At 45.0% G+C, this 26,390-nt stretch overlaps 1 protein-coding gene across 2 annotated transcripts in view; it reads left to right on the top strand.

The window, feature by feature from the left end:
* Window positions 1–26,390, top strand: part of KIAA0232 (KIAA0232 ortholog) — a 125,813-nt gene that overhangs the window by 33,271 nt on the left and 66,152 nt on the right. The window contains exon 2 of one of the 2 annotated variants that reach the window (XM_059721557.1): window positions 10,446–10,949. In XM_059721557.1, the coding sequence (XP_059577540.1) occupies window positions 10,719–10,949 (231 nt within the window). In that variant the 5' untranslated portion in view covers window positions 10,446–10,718. The remainder of the gene's footprint in view (window positions 1–10,445; window positions 10,950–26,390) is intronic. The other variant, XM_059721558.1, reaches the window with a different exon arrangement.

The following is a 26,390-nucleotide window of genomic DNA, read 5'->3' as shown; positions in this document are numbered from 1 at the left end:
CACATCTTAGTGTCATCTGCAAATTTGACCAGAGTGCTTTTCACCCCCTCATCCACACGTCGCTGATAAAGATGCTGAACAGTGCAGGCCCGAGGACTGAGCCCTGGGGGACCCCACTGCCCACATCCCTCCCGGTCGAATAAGACGCGTCCACCACCACTCTCTTGGTGTGCAGCCCTCCTGCCAGTTAGTGACCCAATTGACTGTGTAGGTGTCGACGCCACAGTCCCCTATTTTTTTAATGAGAATGGGGTGAGAGACAGTGTCGAAGGCCTTCCTAAAGTCCAGAAAGACTACGTCCACTGTTACGCCTGCGTCTAAGGATTTTGTGACCTGGTCATAGATGGCCACCAGGTTGGTCTGACAGGACCTGCCTCTGATGAGCCCATGTTGGTTGCCCCTAAGCATAATCTCCCCTGCTGGCCCCTTGCGAACATGTGCCAAGATGATTCTCTCAAAAAGCTTACCCAGCAAGTGTGGCCAATCTGTTAAAAGCAAGGGTGGCCAATCTGTAGCATGTGTGCTACAAGTGGCATGGTCAGCCTCTGTGTGTGGCATGTGGCAGACTATGGAGGGGGCAGGCAGCATAAAATGGTAACAGGTTGGGCAGTGATCAGAGGGAAGTCAGTAGATGGGCATGGAGCATAAGGAAAGGTGTGTAAAGCAGGTCAGGCAGGGGCCATAGCAGGGGAGAGGGGGAGTATGGAAGGTGTGGGGGTGATTTATGGCACACCTGTTGAAAAGGTTGGCCCCCAGCATCTTCAAGTAAGATTCTAAGCTCAGTGGACTAGGACACTTTCTGCTCAGGCAAATATCTCAAGCACCTGGCATCTAATGTTTTTTGGGGGGAGGGGGGTGTTAGCAAAATACAGATAAAGCTATTTTATTTACTGATTATTATTTGTATCTTAAGCTGTACTTCTACTTTGTCTTGGGAGTTTGTTTTGCTGGGGAAGGGGGAGAGTTTCTGTTTTTTTCTTACCGTTAGAAACAAAACAGAGAAACTTGTCCTTGTGAGCTATTAAAAGGATGAGAGGAAGATGTGGAGAAAGTAGCTGTTGAAAACATGGAAAACTTCAGTCTAATCTGCACTTTTTAGTGAGTTTGCTTTGCTGTTTGAGAGCCTAACTATAGTTTATGCGCTAGTATTTATTCATGTGTGAGATACAAGGCTTCTATTAAAAAAACATTGATAATGATTAGTTTTTCCACTGTAATCTGTATGTGCTACTATGGACAACTGTCTGATATACCCATAGCTACAATTGCTGCACTACCATAACATAAGATGGCTTTATTGCTAATTTAACTCCTTATGTAGCTCTCCATTAGCATAGTATTAGAACACCTACATTTTTAGTGGGGTTTTTTCTTTACAACACTTGTGAGATATGGAATAGAAAACTATTCTCACTTTTTACATGGGGAAACTGAATTGAAGAGAGACTTAAGGGCCAGATTCTGTTTCACCTTTTGTGTATTTGAGTAATGCTGAGGGTCTGAACAAACATATACATGAAGCAGCTTGAAAATGGGAGGGGAAGCTGCTACTTGGACTATGGAGAAGCTTCTTTTTCTTTCATATGGCATCAGATGTAAACTTCAAATCTATGAGTCATTGTCTGGTATTATTACTAAATGTGCATATTCCATCTGCCCCATCTGGTCATTTGTAAAGACTGCAGCTTTCAATTAAGTGCTCTGCTGTTTGTTGGACACAGCACTTGCACAGGGTGCTGTCCAAGATGTTCATCTTCTGAAGTGTTGTTTTGAAGTCACTGTGTCCACATCTCCGTCTATTCTGCTTGACCCCCACTTCTGTCAAGGTTGTGCCCAATGGGGGACTCATTTGGTGTAAAACACTATACGAGGAAAGAGGGAAAGGGGCCAGGAGGCTTCCTTGGCTGACAAGAGAAATCCAGGGCAGCCTGCAGACTAAAAGGGGAGCATATAAAAAGCGGAAACGGGGAGAGATTACCAAAGAGGAGTATACCTCCTCTGCTCACACGTGTAGGGAGGCAGTTAGACAGGCCAAAGCTACCATGGAGCTGAGGATGGCATCCCAAGTTAAGGATAACAAAAAATTGTTTTTTAGATATATAGGGAGCAAAAGGAAGGCCCAGGGTGGAATAAGACCTCTACTAAATGGACAGAAGCAATTGGTGACAGACAGGGGGGACAAGGCTGAACTCCTCAATGAGTTCTTTGCCTCTGTGTTCCTAAGTGAGGGGCAGGACAAGGCTCTCACTGGGATTGTAGAGAGGCACCAGCAAGGCACCAGACTACAAAGCGTAGACCCTGAGATGGTGCAGGGTCACTTGGAGGAACTGGGTGCCTTTAAGTTGGCAGGCCCGGATGAGCTCCATCTGAGAGTACTGAAGGCACTGGCTGACGTCATTGCGCAACCACTGGCGGAAATATTTGAACACTCGTTGCGCACAGGCCAGGTCCCGGAGCACTGGAAAAGGGCCAGTGTGGTCCCCATTTTCAAGAAGGGGAGGAAGGAGGACCCAGGCAACTATAGGCCAGTCAGTCTCACCTCCATCCTAGGCAAAGTCTTTGAAAAAATTATCAAGGCTCACATTTGTGAGAGCCCGACAGGACAAATTATGCTGAGGGGAAACCAGCACGGGTTCATAGCAGGTAGATCATGCCTGACTAATCTAGTCTCTTTTTATGACCAGGTTACAAAACACCTGGACGCAGGAGTAGGGGTTGATGTCGTATACTTAGACTTCAAGAAGGCCTTCGGTACGGTATCCCACACCATACTGGTAAACAAGTTAAGAGGCTGTGACTTGGATGACTACACAGTCCAGTGGGTGGTGAATTGGCTAGAGGGTCGCAACCAGAGAGTCGTAGTGGATGGGTCGGTATTGACCTGGAAGGGTGTGGGCAGTGGGGTCCCGCAGGGCTTGGTCCTTGGACCAGTACTCTTCAATATCTTCATCAGTGACTTGGACAAGGGAGTGAAGTGTACTCTGTCCAAGTTTGCGGATGACACAAAACTGTGGGGAGAAATGGACACGCCGGAGGGCAGGGAACAACTACAAGCAGACCTGGATAGGTTGGACATATGGGCAGAAAACAACAGAATGCAATTCTGCCCATATGCAAAGTGCTGCACCTAGGGAGGAAAAATGTCCAGCATACCTACAGCCTAGGGAATGACCTGCTTGGTGGAACGGAAGTGGAAAGGGATCTTGGAGTCCTAGTGGACTCCAAGATGAACATGAGTCGGCAGTGTGACGAAGTCATCAAAAAAGCTAATGGCACTTTATCATGCATCAGCAGATGCATGACGAACAGATCCAAGGAGGTGATACTTCCCCTCTGTCGGGTGCTGGTCAGACCGCAGTTGGAATACTGCGTGCAGTTTTGGGCACCGCACTTCAAGAGGGATGTGGATAACCTGGAGAGGGTCCAGAGAAGGGCCACTTGTATGGTTAGGGGCTTGCAGGCCAAGCCCTATGAGGAGAGACTGGGGCACCTGGACCTCTTCAGCCTCCTCAAGAGAAGGTTGAGAGGCGACCTTGTGGCTGCCTATAAGTTCATCACGGGGGCACAGAAGGGAATTGGTGAGGTTTTATTCACCAAGGCGCCCCCGGGGGTTACAAGAAATAATGGCCACAAGCTAGCAGAGAGCAGATTTAGACTAGACATTAGGAAGAACTTCTTCACAGTTCGAGTGGCCAAGGTCTGGAATGGGCTCCCAAGGGAGGTGGTGCTCTCCCCTACCCTGGGGGTCTTCAAGAGGAGGTTAGATAAGCATCTAGCTGGGGTCATCTGAAACCAGCACGCTTTCCTGCCTATGCAGGGGGTTGGACTCAATGATCTATTGAGGTCCCTTCCGACCCTAGCATCTATGAATAGGTCTGACCTTTCCCAGCTGTTGGTCCACTCTGTTCCTCCTATGGCTAGGGACAGACATTCAGAAAGCTGGAGCCTGAATTGATTCAGTCTTTGCAGGTTAGTCTAAGGCATCCAAGAACTGGAGCCAGAGCTCTGTGTCCTGGACAGAAGCTGCCAGGCTGAAGCTCCCCCTGCCCACCCAAAAAATCACGGCAGGGGGCAGGGGTGGCAGCAGCAGCTGGAGGTGAGGTGGACAGAACAGCCCACCCAGCCCCGGCCCTGGTCAGCCCGCAGCTTTTGATGTGGCTGCAGCTGCCAGGTGCTGCACAGGGCAGGGGGAGCAGCGGTGGTGGCTGTGGCAGGTGGCTGCTGGGCTTGGGGCCTGCCAGCACCTCTGAGCCACCCAGGCAGCCTGTTACCCGGCCAGCCCTGGCCTGTGCTGCTGAGTTGGGTTGTTACAGAGCTGCAACTGCTGGGCAGAGCCCTCCCCTGCCCAGCCACCTGCAACCCCATGACAGCCCCTCCTTGCCTGGGTAGGGGAACCAAGAACAATCTGGCCCCGTACACCCCACCCCACCTCAGGGGGCAATGCCTGCCTCATGCCACTTCAAGGGGCCATGTCAGCCAGTGTCTGACCATGTCTCGTTCCTGCTCTAGCCAGAGAGCAAAGGGGCAGGGCCAGCTCTGCTGTCTGGAGCAGATAGCATACATAGTCCAGGGCTGAGAAGAATGCTGGGATGCTGGAGGGCTGGTTTAAATTAAACCAGGAAGGTCTGAGATGGAGGTTGCATAAACCATAGAGGTGCACTGATGCATCGGTCCCCTGTTGGGGTGTGTGCAGTTGTGGGAGCTGTCCCCCACTCCCCGTGCCCTCCCCCCAAACAAGCCACTCATGGCTCTGTCTTGTGCCCTGCCCTGCCTGGCTGGTCAGCACCTTTCCCTGCCCCACTCCCTCCATCACTGTGGGGGGGGCCTCAATCTGCCCCCTCCCCCCCTGCTTATTCCTTCCCCCTACACCAGACTTACCAGCCAAATGCTGGTCTCCAAGCTGCCCAGCTGCATATCAGTATTGGGCAATATGGCATCTTATAAATCAAGCATCAGTATTGGCCCCCAAAATTTCTATTGGTTCACCCCTAATAAACCAGTTTGACCCAAATCAGTTAAGTCTGGGCATTTTATGCATCTCCTTTTTCATGCCAGGACACACTGGAGATCTGCCGATTCAGATCTTGATTAAGCAATTCTGCTCCTCATGCAAGCTGATGTGCTCCATGCTGTGCTGCTTGCAGTTGTATAAGCAGCAAAACGTGCATCAGCGCACAGAAAATGGCAGTGGTATGCTTTCAAACTGAAGCACTTCTGATGTATTTTAGTTCAAAAGCACGCTGCAACCATTTTCTCAGCGCTGACATGCATTTTGCCACTTATACAACTGCAAGCCTTGCAGCACCAGGCACTTTTCAAAGCGCCCAGCACTGCAGCGCTTACATGTGTAAAAATGCCCTCTGATACTACATTCAACCAAGTTTATTTTAAACAAGTTTCAGCCATTTTTAAACTGGTTTGTGTGCACTGAACTTATGTTCTGTTACAAGTTTAAACCAGTTTCTGATCACTTAAACTGATTTATGTGTTACTTCTGTCCCTAGTCTAAAAGTTTGGTTCAGCATCCCCAATCTCTTCCGGGAGCATGTGGGCTTAGTGTGTAAATGGTTTACAACCTTTAAGCCTCTTAAGCCTCTACCTGTTCAGGTCTTCAGTTGGACCTGAACAGTTAATAGTTGCCGGAGCAGGTGATTTTTTGGCATCTCTTGCTTCTGTTGCCAGGAATGATGTTGGGGTCTGTCTTCTTTTATCACTTGGTCTTCTGCCTGAGAGTACAGGGAGTACATCTGTGTTTGTGTGCAAGTTGTGTAGAAGCTCAGCTGTTATGCTGTAACTGTGTGTACCTGAGCTTGTAGTGTAGGCAGCCCTCATAAAATCCCAGCTCTTAGCTTAAACTTTTTTGTCTACAGAAGAATATTAGTGAAATTTTGTTGGAAAGAACTTGGAAAGACTGCAGCCTAGTCCAAATGATTTTGACCCTATAGATTCTTATTTGAAATCTATGGATATATATTATGAATCATGTGTCAGCATTTGCACATCTGACAGGACTAATAATGGGTGGCACCCTGGTGCACCCTGGTTGAGATTCACTGGTTTAAACCCAAAGGGCCAGATTCTGTTTCCCCTATTATACATGTGAGACTGCAGTTACAGGTTACCTTTAAAACATTTTAAATCTATGGGATGTTATGCCGCCATAAAGTTATCTTCAGAGCAGTCACAGGTTAAGTGTGTTAATACTGTCGCAGACCTGCACAACTGTGACTTGACACTAGAGGGCCTGACGAGCTCTCAGGAGCCAGTTTGTTAGCCCTTCTCTGGAGTAGCAGATGGGTGGGAGGGTGGCATGTAGCTTGGAGGCAGAAAAAACACCACAGAGACTCTGGCTTCCCTCACTTTGGAGCCACAGGTGGGAGGGGAAAACTCTTGAAAAAAAAGACTGAAGTGATGGGGGGGGGGCTAGAAAAAGAATAATAAAACAGCCCAAAATCTTGCATGCATTTAACTGAATTGAGATTGAATTGTGGGGGGAGTTGGGTTAGCACTCACACCGGGGCATAGCTGAGACTTAATGTGGGCTCACTGCATGCATGCCATGCTGGGACAGAGCTGAAATCCAGTGTGTTTGCTGCATAGCAGAGGAAGCAGCAAGCTGGGCAGCTGCAACTGGGTGCTCAAAGCTGTAAAGTATGCTGAGGTTGCGCTTCCCTAGGGGCAGGAAGGGTTTTGGCTTAAGGCCAGCACCACCTCCCTGGGCAGAAGAATTCAGGAAGGCTGAAAGCTTGCCTGTGAAGCAAAGGAGTAGGAAGGGCTGGGAATTGTGGATCCTGGTATGCTGGAGGAATGAAAAAGAGCATTTTATCACCCTGTAGCAGACTAACAACACCCTGGAGCAGGCATCCGCAACCCCCGGCATGTGTGCCAAGCACAGCACGTGAGGCCATTTTGCTCGGTACACCACCACTATCCTGGGCTTTAGGCAGCTTCTGCCAGTGATGAAGCCCAGGCTGATCCCAGCAGGCGGCTGTGCAGCTGCAAGCCCTGGTGCAAGCAGACAGGGATCTGTGGTTGGCAGCAGCTACCTAGAGTCTGGGCTGGTTGCAGCCAGGAGGCTGCAAACATCTGCTCCGGGCTCTGGCATTAGCTCCATACTGGTGGGTGCACGCGTGCCTCAGAGCAGACAGTTGGGGAGCGGCCTGAGGCAGTGCAACCCCGGCCTCTTTCTCACTGCTGGCACAGAGCTGATGACTCTGCTCCTAGCGCAGCTGTTTGTAGCCAGCCTGGGCTCTGGGCAGCTGCAGCAAGCAGCGGGCAGGCTGCAAACAACTGCGCCGGGCTCCACAGCCCTGGCATCAGCTCCCTGCTGGCGGCAACTGCACGTGAACCTCAGAGCAGACAGCACGAGGGCTGTGCTGTCTCAGGCTCTATCCCCACCATCCGCTCCGAGGCACACACCCGCCAGTATGGAGCTGATGCCAGAGCCCGGGGCAGCTGTTTGCAGCCTCCTGGGTGATGCCAGCCCAGGCTCTGGTAGCTTCTGCCAACCATGGAGCCCAGACTGCTTACAGCTGAGCTCACCTGACTCCCACCCGCTCTGAGTCCAGCCCCGGCCCGGCCCCCACCAGGATGAGGCTGGCGCTGTCCCTTGCCAGGACCACTGCACCTTTTGCGGGCTTCGCTGTGCAGGGTGGGTGGGTGGTTGGGCTGATGGGCAAGCTTCGGGCTGGGGCCTTGGCCAGCCGCGCTGCAGCCCGGGGGCTGGCTCCCTGGGGAAGCAGAGGGGCTTTGGCAGGACCAGGGCATTGTTGTGTCAGACTTTGTCCAGTGGCCCAGGAGCCCGGCTCCATGGGCCCACTCATCTGGTTCTGTGCGTCTGTGTGCACACGTCTGGTTCCGGATATTTGTGTGCATGTGTCTGTTATGGGTGTGTTCTGGTTCTCTATATTTGCGTACATGGTTCTGTGGGTGTGTGTGGTTCTCTCTCTCTCTCTCTCTCTCATTTGTCTCTCTCTTTCTCTCTCTGTCATTGCAACATGCTCAACAAAAAAGGAATACACAACAACAAAGGCAACATTTATGATTATTAAATATACTAATATGCAGTGCGTCCTGCTATGTACTCCCTCCTCCCCTCCCCCCCATTTTGTTTTTCTGGCATGCCAGCACTCTGGCACCTTCCAAAGTAAACATTGTGGTTTTTTCAGTGCACTGGCCAAAAAACGTTGCCTACCCCTGCCCTGGAGGTACCTGGGTATAACGGATCAAAGATAACCATCACCTGAAGTAGCATCACTTTACAACATTTAGAGGGTACTTATCATGGTGAAAGCCTTTATGGCATTTTAAAGGTAACTTGCTGTGACTAGCACTGACACGGCTGCAGTCCACCTAGGTTCTCTTCTGCTTCCTAGATGTGTAAGTGGCACTAAGTGTCATGTGGAAAGATTTTAGATCCTAATTCATCCCGCGTGACTTAGACCAGGGCTTTTCAACCTTTTTGGGTCAGTATCCCCCGGGCAACAGGTCAAGGAGACATCTCCTGGTGGCCAGATGACAAAAGGGGGGGGCGGGGTCCCCCAGCAGCCAGTTGTCGAGCAGGGTGGGGGAGGGTTTCCCCTGGCCAATCAGCACAGTGCTGGTGGAAGTGCGAGTGGCAGTGCCCACTGCAGAGTACCCCCTGAGGTCATCCCAAGTACCCCCAGGGGTACGCAAACCTCCGGCTGAAAACCCCTGACTTAAACCTATCCTAGTGGATGTGTTCAGATGCCATCCAGTTTAGCCACCTAGCTGACTAGCTTCACTTATGCTGCATGGTCTGACTTCAGTCCACCTGGGAAGATATACATCCCTGAAACCTTATTTGAGGAAAAAAGACATGGCTAACAATGGCGTGGAGGTTTGTTAGATCAGTAGCTTAGTAGTTATGGCACTCGCCCAGAAAATGGGAGACTCAGTGTTCATGTGAGAGAGCTAAACCTGTAGGAATAAGGGTATATTTTAGTTCACACATGTTGAGTCTAATGTAGACAAGGTAAGTTTTAATTTTAACACTTGTTAGCTGAATAGATGGGGTTTTCGAAGAGGAGGCTTTTGATGCCAGTCTTCCAACTTTTAGTGATGTTTGGACATATCTTTTGTGTGTGCGCACTACAAAGTTCTCAGTCTCTTTGTTATTTCTTGCAATTTATTGTTTTTTATATATCGAATTAGAACTGCTTCCCTAGCTTTATGTGGGAATTGAATATTTCTGTTCCATGACTTAATAATGAAGAATTCCTGCAAAATAAAATTTTGGGGAAAATAAACACTTCATTTTGATAATGTTTAAATATTTAGCTCCGATTTCAATCTCTTCGTTGCAATTCTAAAATTTGTATATAAATACAAAGTTATTTTAATGTGGACAAAGTAAATATCTATTGCACTCAAAATGGAACACTTCAGTCATGTTGAAATTTTTTTTAAATGCACAAAGAAATATACTATTAATAAATTGGTGTTCTTTCAGTAAATTTCTGGCACTCCAGCACTGTCTTACATATTTGTAGTGATTTCTGGGACTAAGTCCTTGCAAGCCAAAGAGTACTTAGTACTTTAAACTAGTTGACTTGGCTAAGAAAGTGGGGTAAAAAACTGGTCTCTGCTTTAACTTGAGCTGGATTGTACCCTCTCGGAAGAAAGTATTAGTGATGCCTGCTTATAAATCTGGAAACTTGGGAGAACTTTCCAGGTTGCATAGAGTTGGCCTGCGCTGCTACTGGTGGGCCACAGGTAGCTGGGGGTGTGGCTAGAGGTGAGTGGCCTGCCACAGTGGACATGGCAGTTGGTGGTGTGAGGGCTGAAAACCCTGGATACTGTCTGGTTGCTTTGCTTGACACCGCTGTCATAACCCTACCTCCCTGGTTACCCTCCCCTGTTGTATATCCCATTCTAGAGCTGGAACTGCTGCCATGGCATGAGACATACAGTGACAGCAGCTTTGACTCTGGCACAAGGCACATGGCAGGGTCTGGAACAACCACCACATGCTCTAAGTCAGAGCTGCTGCCACGTGCTCCAGGTTGGAGCTAGAGCCAAAGCTACTGTTGTTTTCTTGTGCACTGGGCCCTGTGGTCCAGATCCGGCCTGCAGTAGCATAACTAGGGTGAAATGAATGGCACAGTTGCCCTGGGTGCCAGCTTGGGGGGGGGAGCACATGCAAAAAAAAATAAATAAATAAAAAATAAGCAGTTGCTCCTGGCAACTGTGTGATCATAACAGTGATAGTGGTGGCACTGTAAATCACCATTGTCTCTGTGCCCTGATGTTCAGCTGTGTCCCTATGCTCCTGCTGGCCTGGGGCACGAGGTGAGTTTGGCTCCTTTGCTGTAGAGTAAGCAGAATACGTAAGTAACTGCAATTTGAAATATTTGCTCACTATTAATGTTTCTCTTTTAAATGGAATATATGATGACAACTTACCTTTTTTTTCTTCTTTATAGGTCCGGCTGGGGACTTGCATCTGGCCTCAATGTGAAATTAAGGTAGAAAAACACATCTACATATGTGTTTGCTATTAGGATTTAGTTTATTCACTGGTCATGCCTGAAGAGTGATGTTCGTCTCTAGACGGCTAACTGCCAGGAAATATAAATGATTGTCCTAGAAGTCAAGCCTCTCTCCTATATACTGGAGTGAAAATCACCTCCAGATATCGACGGAATATCAACTACAGAAAATGCTTCACGTTATAAGGATGCCAACCACCTAGATTCATGCGCCCTATCTGTACAATTGTTGTGGATGGTTTGCCATCTGAAAGCTCCTCAAGCTCTTATCCAGGCCCTGTATCTGTTTCTGAAATGTCTCTGCTTCATGCTTTGGGCCCAGTGCAGACCTGGCTGGGACAAGAGCTAGAGAAGTGTGGCATTGATGCCATGATTTATACTCGGTATGTCCTCAGTCTTCTGCTGCATGATAGCTATGACTACGATCTGCAGGAACAGGTATTTACATATTTTAGATGTTGTCTAGTGAAACTGAGTGCTTGCTTATGCTTTGTGTATACATTAAGATGTTTTTCATGTCTTCTGTCACTGTTGGGGAGGGGATAAGCTATCACAGGATCAAATCTGGAAAAAAAAAATTTGATACAGCTGGTTTGCTATCAGAGCAATTCATTTGCATTAAAGCATTCTTATCACTATCTGATTTCTGTTACAGTTTGAAATTTGAATATTTGTAGTCAATAGTGTGTTGTTATAACATACAAAAGCAAACATTGATATTGAGCTATATGGTTGTAAATTTGCACTAATTTGATACAGAGACCTCAGTAAATTGTAACAAGTGCCTTGTAAGCAGAGAAAACTGGCCTGGTTTTGTGGTAGCTTGTGAAGTCACTACCTTTTACTAATGGATGTCTTATGCTCTAGAACAGGGGTGGGCAAAATGCTGCCCACTGGCTGGATGCAACCCACCAGGCCATTCTATCTGGCCCACAGAGCCCCTAAAATATTGAGAAAATTAATATTTATCTGCCTCTGGCTGCATGTCATGGAGCCGTTGATGGCTTGCGAAAACTCAGTAAGCGGGCCTCCGCCCAAAATAATTGCCTATCCCTGCTCTAGAGTTAAGGCTTACTTTTGGGTGGGTGTGGGGGACTGACCTGCAGACAGATTGCAACAGATCTCTAATGTGTGAAGCGCATTTATTCACCTTAACAAAATGTAATTTTTCAGCTTGCTATGGAGTTAATCCTTCCCCTTTCTCCTCACTTCCAATGATTCCAGTTTCTTCACCAGCCTTCAATATCTGGCAAACATCACCGCATGGGGCCCCAAACAGTTCACCCAGAATCTGCCTGTTGCTTTTTCTCAGCCTGGTGCATATGACTAGTGTGGCACTGCCCTCCATTAAGTAAAGCCAGACCAAGTTACCCTATGCCTCACCTGCATATAAATTTTTGGAGGATGCCAGAACTCATGGCAAGAAAACCCAGTTGCAGTCACATAGGAGCTAATTAGTGCATGGCTTCTTTGCAGGGGGTATCTGGAGTACACACCCATACTGAGCAGTGCTTAGCTATAGGCTGATCAGGCTGTGTTGACTGGTGGGCCAGCCCAGTGATCTGTGTGGTAAATCAAGAACCTTTGGCTTTGGACTAATATCATGCATAGTTTTACTATGTGCAAGTAAGTGCCGAAGTGATAGTTAAAAGTGTGTTTATGGAGTACCTGTGCTAAAACTTGCAGCAGTTTTAAAGGTAAACTGCATCAGTTTTTGATTAACTAAATCTGTGGGTATTGTGTGCAAATTAAGAGGAATTGAGATTTGTACAGAATTTGAGGAAGTCTTTAGATAATCGCATTAATATATATGTATACATATACATTTACTGTTCTGGATGGGGAGGGAACGTCTTGCCTGCTGCCTATTTTGTGTGAATAAAAGAAAGAAAATTTGAAGCAGTTTGAATAGGTAAATTCGGTTAAAATAAAACAACCCCCCCAAAACAAACAAACAAACGAACCAGGCAAATGTATACAGGCAGTCCTTGACTTACAATGTTTCAAGTTACCAATGGTTTGCACTTATAACATTTATAAATTGACACCCTGTTTCAACTTTACAATGCCAATTTTGACTTTACAACGCTTAATCCAGTGCTACGCCATGGCAGAGAATAAGTTCGCTGTGTCGCTCATCTCCCTGGAGAACGTCTGTCTAAACTTCCTTGGACACTTTCTTTAAGAAAGCAGACAAGGCTCCAGAAAAAACCTGCAGCCAAGACTCCTGAGAAGACTCCAGCCAAGAGCCTTTCAAAAAGTCCAGCAAAGTTACCGCAAAGAAGTCCTTCTAAATCAATCTGATTTCTATTTACAATATAAAATACATTAATGTAGCTATATTACTCACGTACAATTGATAGAGTACAAAATTCTGTGGTATTTTTATTGAAAATAGGGTATCACGCCTTGGTTCAGGAACCAATCCCCCATTTATAAAATTATTTCTAATGAGAAAATTAGTTCTGAGTTACAACGTTTCAACTTAAGACGCGGTTTTCAGGAACCAATTGTGTTGTAAGTCTGAGGACCGCCTGTATTAATTCTTATATGCAAATACTTTTGCAGTGTGGTTTTGAAACTCCCTATTACTATCTGCTTTTGTATTTGTTAGAATGTAAATACCTCTCCCCATAGCAGTGACTTCTGTCTTAAGGCCTGAAAATTAAGGAATTTAATTTCTCTAACTGTTTCATACCTCACTTTGAAGGTATTTGGATTTTAATATGAAGTTATAACTAGCAATGACCTATCCATTTTTTTTAAAATACCACATTTATATAGGTGGAAAAAGATTAGATCAGAATCCTTAAAGGATTTACTTGTGTATATGGCTTTAGAATTTAGAATGTTTGAAGATTAACTTAAAATGGGGAGGGGAGGCAAAATGCAGCCCGTGGGCCAGATCTGGCCTGCCAGGATCTGGGCCATGGCTGCCCCCTTAGAGCTCCACATGGGGCCAAACCCTACCTGCTCATGCTGGGGCAGCCCACGCACAGCGTCTAGCAGGGCTGTTACCAATGTGACTGCAACTAGCTGGGTGCTGTACTGTTCCCCCTGCCTTCAGCAGATGCTCCTGCTCTTGCCCCTGCCATGCTGCACCATGCTGTTCCAGGCAGGCAGCTTCAGCAGGCTGGCTCCTGCCCCAGTGTGCAGGTCTCCAGCTCCTGGCCACCTTCCACCAGAGGGAAGTGTGTGAGGGGGAATGCTGACTCGGCCTGTGATAGCTCATCAAAAGTCCCTGTGTAGCCCTCAGGCCAAAATACTTGCCCACCCCTGACTTAGAACCTCTTTCTTTGCAATATCTCAGTTCTAAGATGTTTATACTTCAAGATGCTGATGACATTACTAACACTGTTCTTTTATTTTGTTTTGTAATTGTAATATTTATTCATTTTCACATCTACTAGCACTGTTCTAAGCATTTCAGGAAGTCTCATTCCATGCATTCTTTATACCGCTTTATAAACTGTAGCAAGGGAAATACTGAATTTTAAGTGTTGGTCTCAGGTTCTGGCAGGTAAGTAAAGTGGACTTTAAAGGCATTGTATGTATTTAATTTTTTATGATTTGACATCACTATTATATTACAAGCTGTTCATTTTAAAATGAATATTTAAAAAGTTTTAACTAATCAAGGTCTCAAGGTTTTAGACCTAGGAATAAGCAGGTTCTTACTGACATAAAACTATAGAACTGGAAGATCTGGATTTTGTTCTTGCCTTTGCTACAGGCTTATTGTGTGACTTTTTGATAGTGCTTGACTTATTTCTTTATCAGGTTTCTATAATGCCGCCTCAAAGTTTTTCAAAGACTAACTGGAGTGTGAAATATTGGGTAGTGTTGGTCACTGTTAATCCAGGTTATGCCAAATATAGCACTGTCAACTAAGTAACATACTTTGAGCATTCATATAGTAGTATGAAATAAGTACCTTAGGCCACCTGCCTGGGAGGTAACAAAAGATTACCTGTGTGAGTTACCCCTGTTCCACCAAGGGAGTGAAGAGCTCTATTGCTCATTAAATTTATGCAGTCTTATGCCTAGACAATTATACCAGGCTATGTTGAGGAGAATATAGCCATAAGCAATAAGTAGCATGAGTTTCTAGGGAATTTAGTAACAATGATAAACTTGACTGCCATTCTAGTATCCATGAGAGAGAAGAGAGAACTAAGAATTAAAAAAATAGATGAAGCATGAAATAAAACGTATCTGAATTTTACTGGAATGTTTCTCGTTGTTGAGTTTAGCATGAAAATTAATCCAAATGAGCTTTGATAGGAATGCTGTTAAATGGCCATTAAAGAAGACTGAATGATAAACAGATATGTGTTATATTCCAAAGGAAAATAGTTCAAGAGAGCTTGAGTGGGGAAAGGAAACAGGTAATCCAGTCAGGGTGAAAGGAAGCATGGCTTTTAATGTGATCACACTTAGAATATTTTATTTGTCATTGGAAATTTATTGACAAATTTGAAAGCTTTTGGAGAGAGAAAAAAACCCCAAAATGATCACAATCTGGAGAAACTGGCTTAGGGGACACGTTTTCTTGGCTAAGATGCCTCTGCAGATAGAGAAGAGTCTAATAACACTTGAACGTCTGTTCACCAGGGCACCCCATGGGAAGACTAGATCCAACAGTCACAAACTCTTGGCAGACCATTTCAGGCTGGACATCAGTGTCACGTATCTAGTTAAGTAGCCCACCCCCAAGAGTTTTTGCTCTTCTAGCCGCTCAGTTTCAGGGTAGAAGTGGTTATCTTTTTTTTTTTTTTTTTCTGACCGGCTTATTGTTTTGTCTTTCAATAGAGATCTCTGACCGGCCTATAGTTTTCTCTTTCTATAGATAAGTATGTGTATATGTATATTTTCTGTTTATATCCCCATAGGACCTCAGCCATCTGGCTGATGTCAGGGATGAGTCCCAACCAGAGGGCCACACACCCATGTCCTCGCCTGCCATGACTTGGTGTTTTTGGGAGTAGATTCAGTACCTGGGCATGTAGTTCTAGTTGGTTGTCATCCACTGACCTATGTTCCTGAGGGCTCCACCATCCCCTACACCCTCGCCTGTTCCACCGGGTGTCAAATCATCCTTTCGTCTCTGTTCAGCCGTCGGGTTCTCTCCTAGGCCTCTGTCAAAAAAAAAACAAAAAACAAACAAAAAAAAACACCAAGCACTCCCGTCCTGGATTATTGTTCACCCGTCTTTTGGCAACAAAAAATATATATATACTCGGTGAGGTTACTTTCTCCTTCACCTGTTCCCATCTTTGCGGCAGCTCTTCACGAGCCTCTTGTTGGGGTCATTACAGTCCCCTCACCCACACTGGGTCCACCATTGATAATTTTCCTTGCACCCCTTTTAGGGTCTTTAACGGTACCTTTCTTCTGGAGTGCCCCTCTGCTAGGGTCTTTATGGTACTTTCCCCAGCCAGGTTCTGCAGGCTGTGGGCAAGATCGCAAGTAGCTTCTGGTACAGCCACTCCACCAATCCTTTCTCTAAGTCTTCTCTGGGGAGCTCCCTCTCTGCAGGAGCCTCTTGCGGGCTCTCCAGGTTGCTCTCAAGTTTTCCCGCTGCGTTGCTCAGCCCAGTTCCTCTCCTTCCAGTCCTGCGCTCTCCCCTCCAGCCTGCTCCGGGCTCCTCTTTATAGTGAGGTTTGAATTCCCGGTCCCTCCCCTCCAGAAACACCTGGATAAGGAGTATTTCTGCTGGGCTCTTTGGGGCTGAGGCAGCTGCTTCTATCTTTGGCTAGTGCTCCTTTGTCCGCTGTGGCTCTCTCTCGCTCACAATAAGGAAAAACTTCTTTACTGTTATTGGCTACAAAGGACTATCAGGATCATAATAAATCCTAATTTATTGTACGGGATGTGAAGTTACCAATAAAATCATAAATGCAAACTTTGAGTTATGAGGGGTACAGGTCACCTTAGAGTAGAGTTTTGTAATGGTAAGTTCCTCTGGTTAGGCTATTCTCAGTTAACAGCCAGAGGTTCTTAGTTTGTCATTCATACTTGCATTCATTCAGGGACCAGCTCAATATAGCAGATTTTATCACATTACAATTACAATTTCAATGCAGTTTTTAACCATGGTCCAGGGTGTAACTTCATTCTACAGGGAGTATATTCCTTAAGGGTTTAAAAGTATAAAATAAAAAATGCTATGGTAAAGATGAGACAGATGCAATATAAAAATGCACTGTGAGAAATATATAAAAATGCAGTGTGAGGTAGTGAGGATCAAAGGCTACTGGGGACAGTAAGTGAGCTCGGTTAGCTCCAAGATATATTTACAGTCTTTGAAGTGGATATTTTAGTTCTTTGGTTTTCTTTAGTGACACTGAACTTAATTGATACGTAGATATAGTTTGTAGGTTTCTCCTACAGAAAGCTACTTCAGCTTTCTGGCTTTCTCTGAGTCTTGCCACACCCATGCAAGGTGTGTGCAAGGTCTGTGTCAATACTTAGAAGGAAAAAGAAATGCACAAAATGGGGGGGAGGGGGAAGAAGGGGCTTCTGTTATATCAATGTCCAGAAGGCAAATGTACGAAGGGGGATTTCTGCTACACTGTCCAAGTCCCTAGGGCCTGGAATAGACTTACCCTAAAGATGGTTCAGGCACCTGCTCTGGATTCCTTTTAAGAAACACTTGGATGCCCATCTTGCTGGAATCATTTGACCCCTGCTCACTACCTGCTCTTTGGGCAGGGGGCTAGGCCTGATCATCTTGTAAGGTCCCTTCCAGCCCTAAACATGTATGAAAGCTGTAGACCCTAAGGAAAGAGAAGCTATATTGTACCACATTCAAAGAAGTATATTTATGAGTAATGATATGAAATTTATGTGATACTTCATTGACTCGGATGTTATTCAGATTAAATTTATTCTAAAGTAAAATGTAGGTCTTGACGCATAGTCATGCATTGTCATAGGCTAGGAGAACTGTGCTTAGTTTTCAACAGTGGCTTGGTTAATGAAAGATAGGCAACAGTCATAAGCAACCTTTTAACAGTTCTTTATGTAAAACTGTAAAAGGTAAAATTGTGTGCCAAAATACCATGAAACCCCTAGGAGGGAAAGTTTGGTTTTTTTGTTTTTTGTTTTTTTGGGGGGGGGTTTTGTGTGTGTGTGTGTTTTTTTTTTTTGTTTGTTTTTTTTGTTTTTATAAACCATCTTAATTTCAAAATAACTTACAGTTTCAGTCTGTCCCAGGCTCTCCTTAAGTGGCACTCACGTATATGGAACCTTACAAACAAGAATAGCTAAGGTGCTCAGAATGTGAGCACCAAGGTCTGTGTTCAGGCCCTAGAAGTGAGCTCATTCCAACAGGCACTGAGCACCACGGTTTTCTCTGACGTAAGATATAGCTGCAGGTTCTTAGTGTCTTCAAAAATAAGAATACATTTTTTCAATTTCATTTTTAAATAGCTTTTAGCTTTTTCTGTTTGTTTTTTTAAGTATTGATATGTAGGGGTTAAGAATATAAAGAGGTCTGGAGTGTAGTTATTGTGGAATGCATCCAGCAGCCCTTACCACTGGGACCTCATGAAAATGTTTATGAGTAGTGTCCCTTCCTTTGGCCTATAGGGTCTACAGATGAGGGTCATCCACTGAGGACTTTTAATGAGGAACTTGGTGTACTAACCACCATGAGACAGTTTCCTTTGATCCGCGTGTTGACTTTCTAAGGTCTCCACAAGTGAGACCTCTTTCCTTCAGAGTTTCTAGAATTTGCAAGAATAAGGCTTCCTCCTATGATGTTTTCATAACTGCATTAGAGGGAAAAAACTAAAGAAACAGACAAAAAAAGAAATGTTAATGTGGATTTAAGGTTGGGAGTACCTGTTGGTAATTTTAAGGGGGATGGTTATAGATATACATTTTTATAATAATAATAATGTATTTTAGTATTTTCTGGGCACATACAGAAATGCATAAGTGTAAGTGGCATTTTTGAGACCTAGTTGACCACATATGGTTGTGTAGGTGTTCAGAAAAAAATAGAATGCCACCCTTAAACTACAGAGAATTTTGGAAAGGAAAAAAAAGGAAACCTATGGAAAATACAATAAGAGCACCCATGTCCTTGATTATTATAGAACCCTCAGGAATGGTCTTCCCAGAATTCTGAAGCTAATCCATATCATTTTACTGAATGGAAACCATCATTTAGAAAGTCTTGCTGTTCATTTTACTGGGGTATTGCCACCTGAATGTTTTCATGGACAAGCAGCATATTAGTTTAAAACTAAAATTTAAACATTTATTTTTTTTTATAACGCTAATGCTAGATGTGCACACCTCTGTGTCAGTATGTCCACAGGTACTAGTATGCCTCCATTTACCAATCTCTTCAGTGTTCTATATTAAATAGTAGCATGTATATATGTAAATAGTATGTGTGGAATGGTGAAGCATGTCAGATTTGTATGTATGAAACCTGTGATGCAAATTTTCTAAATTTTTCTCACAATCTTCAAACATGTTTCCATATTTAACCATTCCTATGTTAGCTCATATGCTTCCTCTAATTTTTTATGCTTACAGGGAAATCTTCATTAGCAATAAGAGGAAGTTCTTAGACCTATAGTAGCATTCAGATTTTGTTGCATACAATAGAAAAATAATATTTTGAGTTATAGACGGGTTAAGAGCAGCCTCACCACCATAAAAGCTGTTGGGCCACCCACTTTAATTCTGAGGAGGAGGCCCAATGCCACCTCTACTTATTCAGTATAACAAACTCTGATTTATGGACATGCTAAGTACTTGACAGCTTTTGCAAACATCCATAGAGTAACAAGTTCTAGTCCGTTGGGGCAGCTATTATGTTTTTCCTGTCACCCACCTGACAGAGGGGCACTTGATGCATGGTTATACATGCCCTGAAATGGTGGGTTCATAGCTGTACTTTTTAAATAAATTTTTCAAATGAAAACTTTTATCTAGGTTCCTACAGGAATGAGAGGGGAACTCTGGGGATCTTGTTTTCTCTCCAGCTTATCAATTTTAGGGAAAGTAGATGTAAAAGCAAAGACTTGTTACATTTAATGCATTAAGGATTAAATAGGCAGAGCTTCAAAAAATTTAACATGCATGTAGTAACTGTTTAGTTGTTGCATGTAACTGCATTTTTATGGTATAATTAATATAAAAGCCAGCACATCAAGTTTCACATTTAGCAAGGGGTGGACAAGGAGTGTGTTTACCAATGCACTCACATAGAACTGAGTTTCCTGGATCCAAAAAAACCTGTTCTCTGGCCTGCATTTTGTTGGTTAAGTGGACAGGTCCATCTGTGGCAGGGAGGGGCAAATTGGGGCAACCACCCCAGGCCCCGCCCTCTCGGGGGTCCCGCGGAGCTGGGTGGAGAGCTCATGGCTACCGCATTGGAAGTTTATCCCACCTGCCCACGCAGTGGGTTGGACGTCTCTTTGCTTGTTCCAGCCAGAAGTTCTGTCCGGCACCCCTACCACCACGTCCGGCATGCCAGGGCTTTCACTCCTCGGTGTGTGCGCGCTGTGGGAAGGGGAGCCCCGCGCAGGGTGCTTTGCCCTGGGCTCCACACCCTGCTGAGATTGTCGCTGTAAATGGGTATTATCTGTATACAGGATAAGCAAATATGTAGTATTTCTGGAGAAATCTAACCTTTTTTTGTGCTTACTTTTTCATCCTCTGTACCTTAAAGTTTATTGGAATGTTGCGTACATAATTTTTCCTTTCATTTAAAGAAAAGTGAAGGGAAATGAGGGAACTGAGATCCCAATGTTTATTTTGAAATCACTGGAACTGTTCAGATGCATAAGTGTTTGCAGGATGAGACTAAAAAGACCACTACTACTACTACAGCTACAACTACTACAGCTGAATGTATGCAAACAAACTGAAAATCAGCAGAAAAAATACTTTAAGTATCTTAACATAAGGTATGTTGGAGTAATATAATAAAGAATACAGTAATTAATTTACAGAAATTTTGTACAAATGCGCACATTTTTTTTACGTTTGCTCTTCACATTAGCTAGGAGTTCTTTAGAAAGGTTGATAAGAAAGCTAGATAAGAAATTTCTGCTTGAAGGGCAAAATAATATTTTTATTTTTTTTTTTGCTGGAGGATATATGGAGAGTGCTGGATTCCCTTTTTATTTGCACTTAATAGAAGATGATTGAAAGTTACCCCCTCTATCCCCCACAGTTCTTCCCAGCAGTTCCTTTTACAATGTTTTTGCTCTAGAGCAGGGGTGGATGCAGCCCATGGAGCCATTTTTCGTCTTTCCCAAGGAGTTGTGAGACTTGCTGATAGTTGCACCAGAGTCTCTTCTCTTTAGTCATTGTGGAAGCTTAGGATTTCCATAATTCTTCCATTGTCTTCCAAAGGTACCTGTAGATTGGTTCAAGGGCATTGCTGCAGTGAGTATGCTGTAGCACAGGTATCTTGGGGCTCTGACATTCAGCTGGTTGCTTTCCAACTGCTGTCAGCAAAGGAGATCCCCATAGGAGCTCTTACATAAGTTCTCAGGCTTTTAGTAATGCAGCTCCTTTGGACGATTCATCCTCTTTTGTGATTAAATCCTAGTCGTGTTTTCTTTAGTTATTTAATTTTGAGTGTATTTTACTTCACAACGGGTAACCATCATTATCCGTCCTGTTGGCTAAGCTGTGTTGTCTTGTGGGAATTAATTCACTTTACCAGGTTGATTCACTTTGGCTAACAGTCATTATTCACTTCACTGTGTTTGGGGAGCACCAAGGACATTTGAGAACTGAAACTGAGTCTGACCCTATATGGATGGTTCAGAGTAAAGGGAAGTAGGCTTCAGATGACGCACTAGTTCCAGAAGGAATCATGAGAATTAAATGAGGAAAGGTTCAGTAGTGGCTAGCATCCAAAACCTGCCACCTGCAGGTATGGCACCTGCTTTCATATACTATGCAAGGTCATTATGGACTGTTATGCTTTCCTTCCTGCCCATTTCAGTGTGCTACCGTGTCAATTTCAGGATATCAAAATTCATCATCACTCTTTGGTACTTTTTCACCAATATTAGAGGGTATCACTATTTAACTTGATTGGCATGTTTCCATCCTTGGCTTCTATTCCAAGTAATTCTTTGAAAATATACATCATGTTACCTCCATATTGAGGGGAAAAATTATAGCCTTCTGACATTGTGTGTCAGGTTTTATTTGTTGGGGGTTTTTTAACATCTTTTAAAATCATGTAAAATATAGTAGAATCACAATCTTCCTCTCTAGGGTAGTTACACAGTTGCTGTATTTACCCAGAGGTCTCAGTTGCATCTGTTCATCGCATCAAATTGTTCAACTGGTATGTTGACACTTCCTTTAAGACCTAGAGGACAACCATGGAGTCTTGCATACTCTAGATTTTGTGAGGTATTTCTCCTGAGTTACAACTGGTCTTCTGCAGACAATTGGTTTGCACAAGAGTCCGGCTGGAGACTACTTCCATTGGACTGGTGTGGATGAGTTGAGAGCAAAATAGGTGTTTGTTCAAAACTAGTCACTATGGCTATAGTATTCATAATATTAATGGCAAATCTCCATTTCAGGCTTTCTCAGTTATCTTAGTGCTCCTGTAAAGGCAGAGTTTGCATGTTATCTGATTGGTCATACCTCTCTCCAAAGTAAGAATTTTTTTGGATTGATTTTGGTGTTCAGCCATTTCTAATTGTGAAGGACTTTCCTTTTCAGCTTAATAGGTATGCAAGTATTTACCTCTTCCCTCTTGCAGATATTCACACCATGGAATATTATACCATGTGCATTTGTTTTTGGCAGATATGGGGCCACTGATGGTATACATGGTAGCCACTGATATATTGAGGACCTTGAAGTCCTGGCAAAAAGAGCAAAATTGAGAACAAATTGAGGCAGACAGTTGTGGAAAATTTGAAAGTGAAAGATTATTTCTTTATTTGCTAAGTAAATTCAGAGGGCTTTTTGCTGCTTACCTGAATGAGCAGCTGCCAGCCTTTTGATCAAATTACTTGGAAGAATATGTTTAGCATGGCACTTGACCAGCTCAGGAAATCTCTGATTATTCTTCATTCATTCTGGTAGCAATGGATATTCGGAATATTTGAGGCAAAAAGACCGTGTGTCCCAGTAAGTATTGTTAGGTATGGTTCTCCTCCCTCTAAGAAAAATGTAAGATGATTTTTGCTACAAATCATGCTACAAATTACCCAAGTTCCTTGATCTATATCATCCAAATGAATTGTCCCACTACAGCTTGTTTTCTGACAAGGTAGTTTCTTGTAATGTCTCTCTGCAGGTCTTCTTACCTAGTACATTTTTGCTCATCCTCTGGTGTGCCCTCAAAGGTTGAACACAGAAATTTTTTATAAGTGGGCCCCTGTATTACTCTTGAATTACCTTGAATACACCGCCTGGTTGCCTTCTTGGATTTATGTCGTTAGGGACTACCCAAAGGTTATGAAGTGTTTCTTCTTGCCTTTATTGCTGTTTTCTACAAGGCTGTAGTACCTCTTAAATATTCCATGCTGCAATAGTCCCAGTGGGGTTCAAGTAAATCTGTAAACATTTGTCATGAATCTATTGCCGGATGGGATGTGCCCCAAAGTACTAAAGGAACTGAATAAGGTAAATGATAGCCACTGGCTCTGAAATATTGAGAACTCACGGAGGTCAGGTGAGGTCCAGGATAATTGGAAAAATACCAATATATAGTGTCCATTTTAAGAAATGGAAGGAGGAGGATCCAGGACTGTAAAACAGTCAGTCTGACCTCACTACCAGAAAAGACCAAGAAGCAGGCCATCAAAGAATCCATTTCTAAGCATCTGAGAGAGAACAGAATGATCTGAAACAGCCATCATGGATTCTTCAAAAGCAAGTCAGGTGTGACCAACTTGATTTCCTTCCATGACAAGGTGTCAAACCATGTAGAGGAGGGGAGAGCAGTGGATGTGTAATGTACGTGGGGTGGTTCTACCTGCAGTACGTAGAGGACTGGGGTAGGGTCTGGAGTTGGAGAGGGGCATTGAGGATTGCCAGGATGCTGCAGCCCCAACTAGGAGGCCAGGGCAGCAGAGCCCATCCTGTGCACTGCACCCTGCTCATCTACTCAGCCACTCCATGGTGAACTTTGTGTGGTTGAATGGCTGGGCAGGAAGAGCCCTGTGCCACAGAGCAAGTAAGCTCAGGAAAGAGCCATGTCACCCAGTTGGGGAGGGAGTCTGGGAGCAGGGAGGAAAGATCCTCTGCTGCCCAAAGGGAGAGGTAGAAGGGGCGGGGAAGAGTTTTTGTGCCACCTGGGTGGAGGGGCAGAGAAGATAAAATCCCCATGTTGTCCAGCTGTAGGATCCAGGCACAGGAGACAGAAGCAGTAGCACTCAGGTCTTTGCCTTCCTAGGATAGGGTAAGACCCTCCTTCCCTCTCCCCACCTTCCAGCACTGCCCCTGCACACCTCTGGTGGTGGTGGAGGTCCAGGACTGCTCTGGTCCAGCCCAGCCTGGCAGTCCCTAACCAGAACCTTATGCCTACGTTTCAAGCTCCAAATCTAGGGTGTCCAAAGTGAGACTGGCCCTGTCACTGTCCCTCACCCAACCCCCTATGCTGGATGCCCCCAGAAATGCCCCTCATGTAGCTCTATACCCTTGTGCTGTCCCATGCTGAACCCTCCATTTTGGGTGTCTCCAATTACACCCAAAGGCAGGGTTTTAACTGTCATGCAGTGTTTTCCAGGGGGTGCTAGCTTGGGACTGTGGCCTTGTCAGGTCTCTGAGAGAGTCCTCTGAAGTCAGCTCAGGCTTGGCTTCTAGAGCAAAGGGGCCGGGGCGGGGGAGGAACCAAGGCTCCCTCCCACTCTGAGACCTTGGCCTTTCAGTGTCTTGCCTTCCCTTATTCTTTGTAGCCCTGACTCAAGGAGTGAGCCTCCAGTTTCTCTACCTTCTGTTGGGGCAACCCAATATAGCCCTCACTTCCAAGCAGCAGAGTGGACCAGTCTCTTAATTAATTGCATTTGTTTGTGGCAAAAACCAGCCAGCCAGATTAGGATTAAGCAGTCCCTCTGCCCTCAGTCCGGGCTGTGCAGCCCTTACCACTGCTAAATATACTCATCTTTCCTTTTCCAGGCTTTCCAGCTCCCCAAAGCTTCTCCACTTCTACCACTCCTTAGACTTTTATGGCCAAGAGCTGAGGGGCTGCTTCCTCTGGCCTGCTCTCCCATTGTCATACTTATCTCAAACCAGTGTCAGGCATCTCTTCCTTGCTAAGGAACTAGTCAAGATGACAAAGCTATTCAAGCTAAAAGACCCTTTTGTCTTGTGCTGCCTGTAACCAGACCTGGCACTTAACCCTTCTTTCTCTGTAAACAGTCACGTGACTGTGGGTATGTGCAGTGGAAGGACATCAGGATGCTTTTGCAAGAGGAAGTGTCACTTCCAAGGGCCAGGTTAAGATTTCACTGGCACTTCAGCTGCTGCCAAATTAATGACTTTAGATCCTTGCTCACCATATAGAATTGGAGTAATTGCAGGGCCAGGGAAGGGTTAACTTGGTGCTTGGCTCCTTTCTGAGCAGCATTGTCCTGCTGCTGCTCTGCTCTTTGTGGCCAGAGTTTCTAGCCCTGGGGTGAAAATGGGTACACCTCTGGGGAGCAGGGTGGCAGTGAAGGAGAGGGAGGTCTTAACTCATGGCTTGCCTGCCAAAAAGGTGACAACCAGTATAATACATACTGATTTAGCCAGGCTTCAAACTCCCATCTCCCTTGTCATCCTTATTAAGCCAAAGCAGTGCAGGCTAGATAAAAGTACCATGTAAGGGAGATACATAACTGATTGGATCATTGTGCCCAACAAGTAGTTATCAAAGGCTCAATATCTATTGGAGAGGAGATTTTGATCCAGGTTCTCTTAAGGCAGTGGTCACCAACCAGTGGATCTCGATCCACCAGTAAATCTTGGAGCCTCTTGCGGTAGATCTCGGAGCCTCTTAGGCTGGAATGGGGGGCTGAATGCCCGTGTGCATGTACGCACGCATCCCAGCCCAACAAGTCAGTCCATGGGGGAGGGAGCTAAATCGAGGCCCCCACAGTGAGGGACAGTGCCGCAGAGGCAGGAGCAGGGGTAAGTTCAGTGGGTCCCTGGCTGGATGGGATTTACCTGCTGGGGAGGCACACCCCCAAATATTTTTTTTCGCTCTGCCTCGATCTGCGCCCTCCCCTCCAACTTACCTGCTGGGTGGGAGGGGTGGCAGCACACGGTAGACCTTGGGTTTCTTTTAAATGGCAATAGTGATCTCTTACTTAAAAAGGTTGGAGACCACTGCCCTAAGGTCTGTCCTAGGCTGAAACTGTTCAGTATCTTCATTAACCATTTGGAGCCTAACATAATTAACTGGCGAGGGCTCATTTGGAGTACTGATTTGGGGGTTTCATGCTTCAAGATGAAAAACAGATAAGAAAGTGGAGAGCACTCCAGTGGAGAGTACAAAAGTGATTAGAGCTCTGGGAAACATGATTTATGAAGAAAGGCTACAAGAACTGGGATTATTTTGTCTGGAGCAGAGAAGACTGGGGTTGGGGGGGTGCAGTTACTTGATAAGTTTTCAAATACCTACAAGAGAACACAGGTGGCCTATCATTTCATACTGCAACAGCCTGTCTATAGCCTGTGACTGGGTTTTGTTGTCTAGACTCATTAATGCCAGTCCCAGGCTGCTGTTTCTGCCCCGAGATTTATTGCTGGAAGATGTACATGGTAACTACATGTTCAGGTATTTACCAAGAGCTGTTGTGAGCTTGTGTTCTTCTGGGGGTTTTTTTTTTCCAAAGAGCTCTTATAGTGAGGTTACAAGTCTATATTCAGCCCATGAGGAGGAAGAAT

This window comes from Alligator mississippiensis, chromosome 2, assembly GCF_030867095.1.
Source record: "Alligator mississippiensis isolate rAllMis1 chromosome 2, rAllMis1, whole genome shotgun sequence".
In the NCBI taxonomy this organism is placed as follows: Eukaryota; Metazoa; Chordata; order Crocodylia; family Alligatoridae; genus Alligator; species Alligator mississippiensis.
Note: the sequence above shows the minus strand (reverse complement) of the source record. Positions and strands in the feature narration are given on the sequence as shown.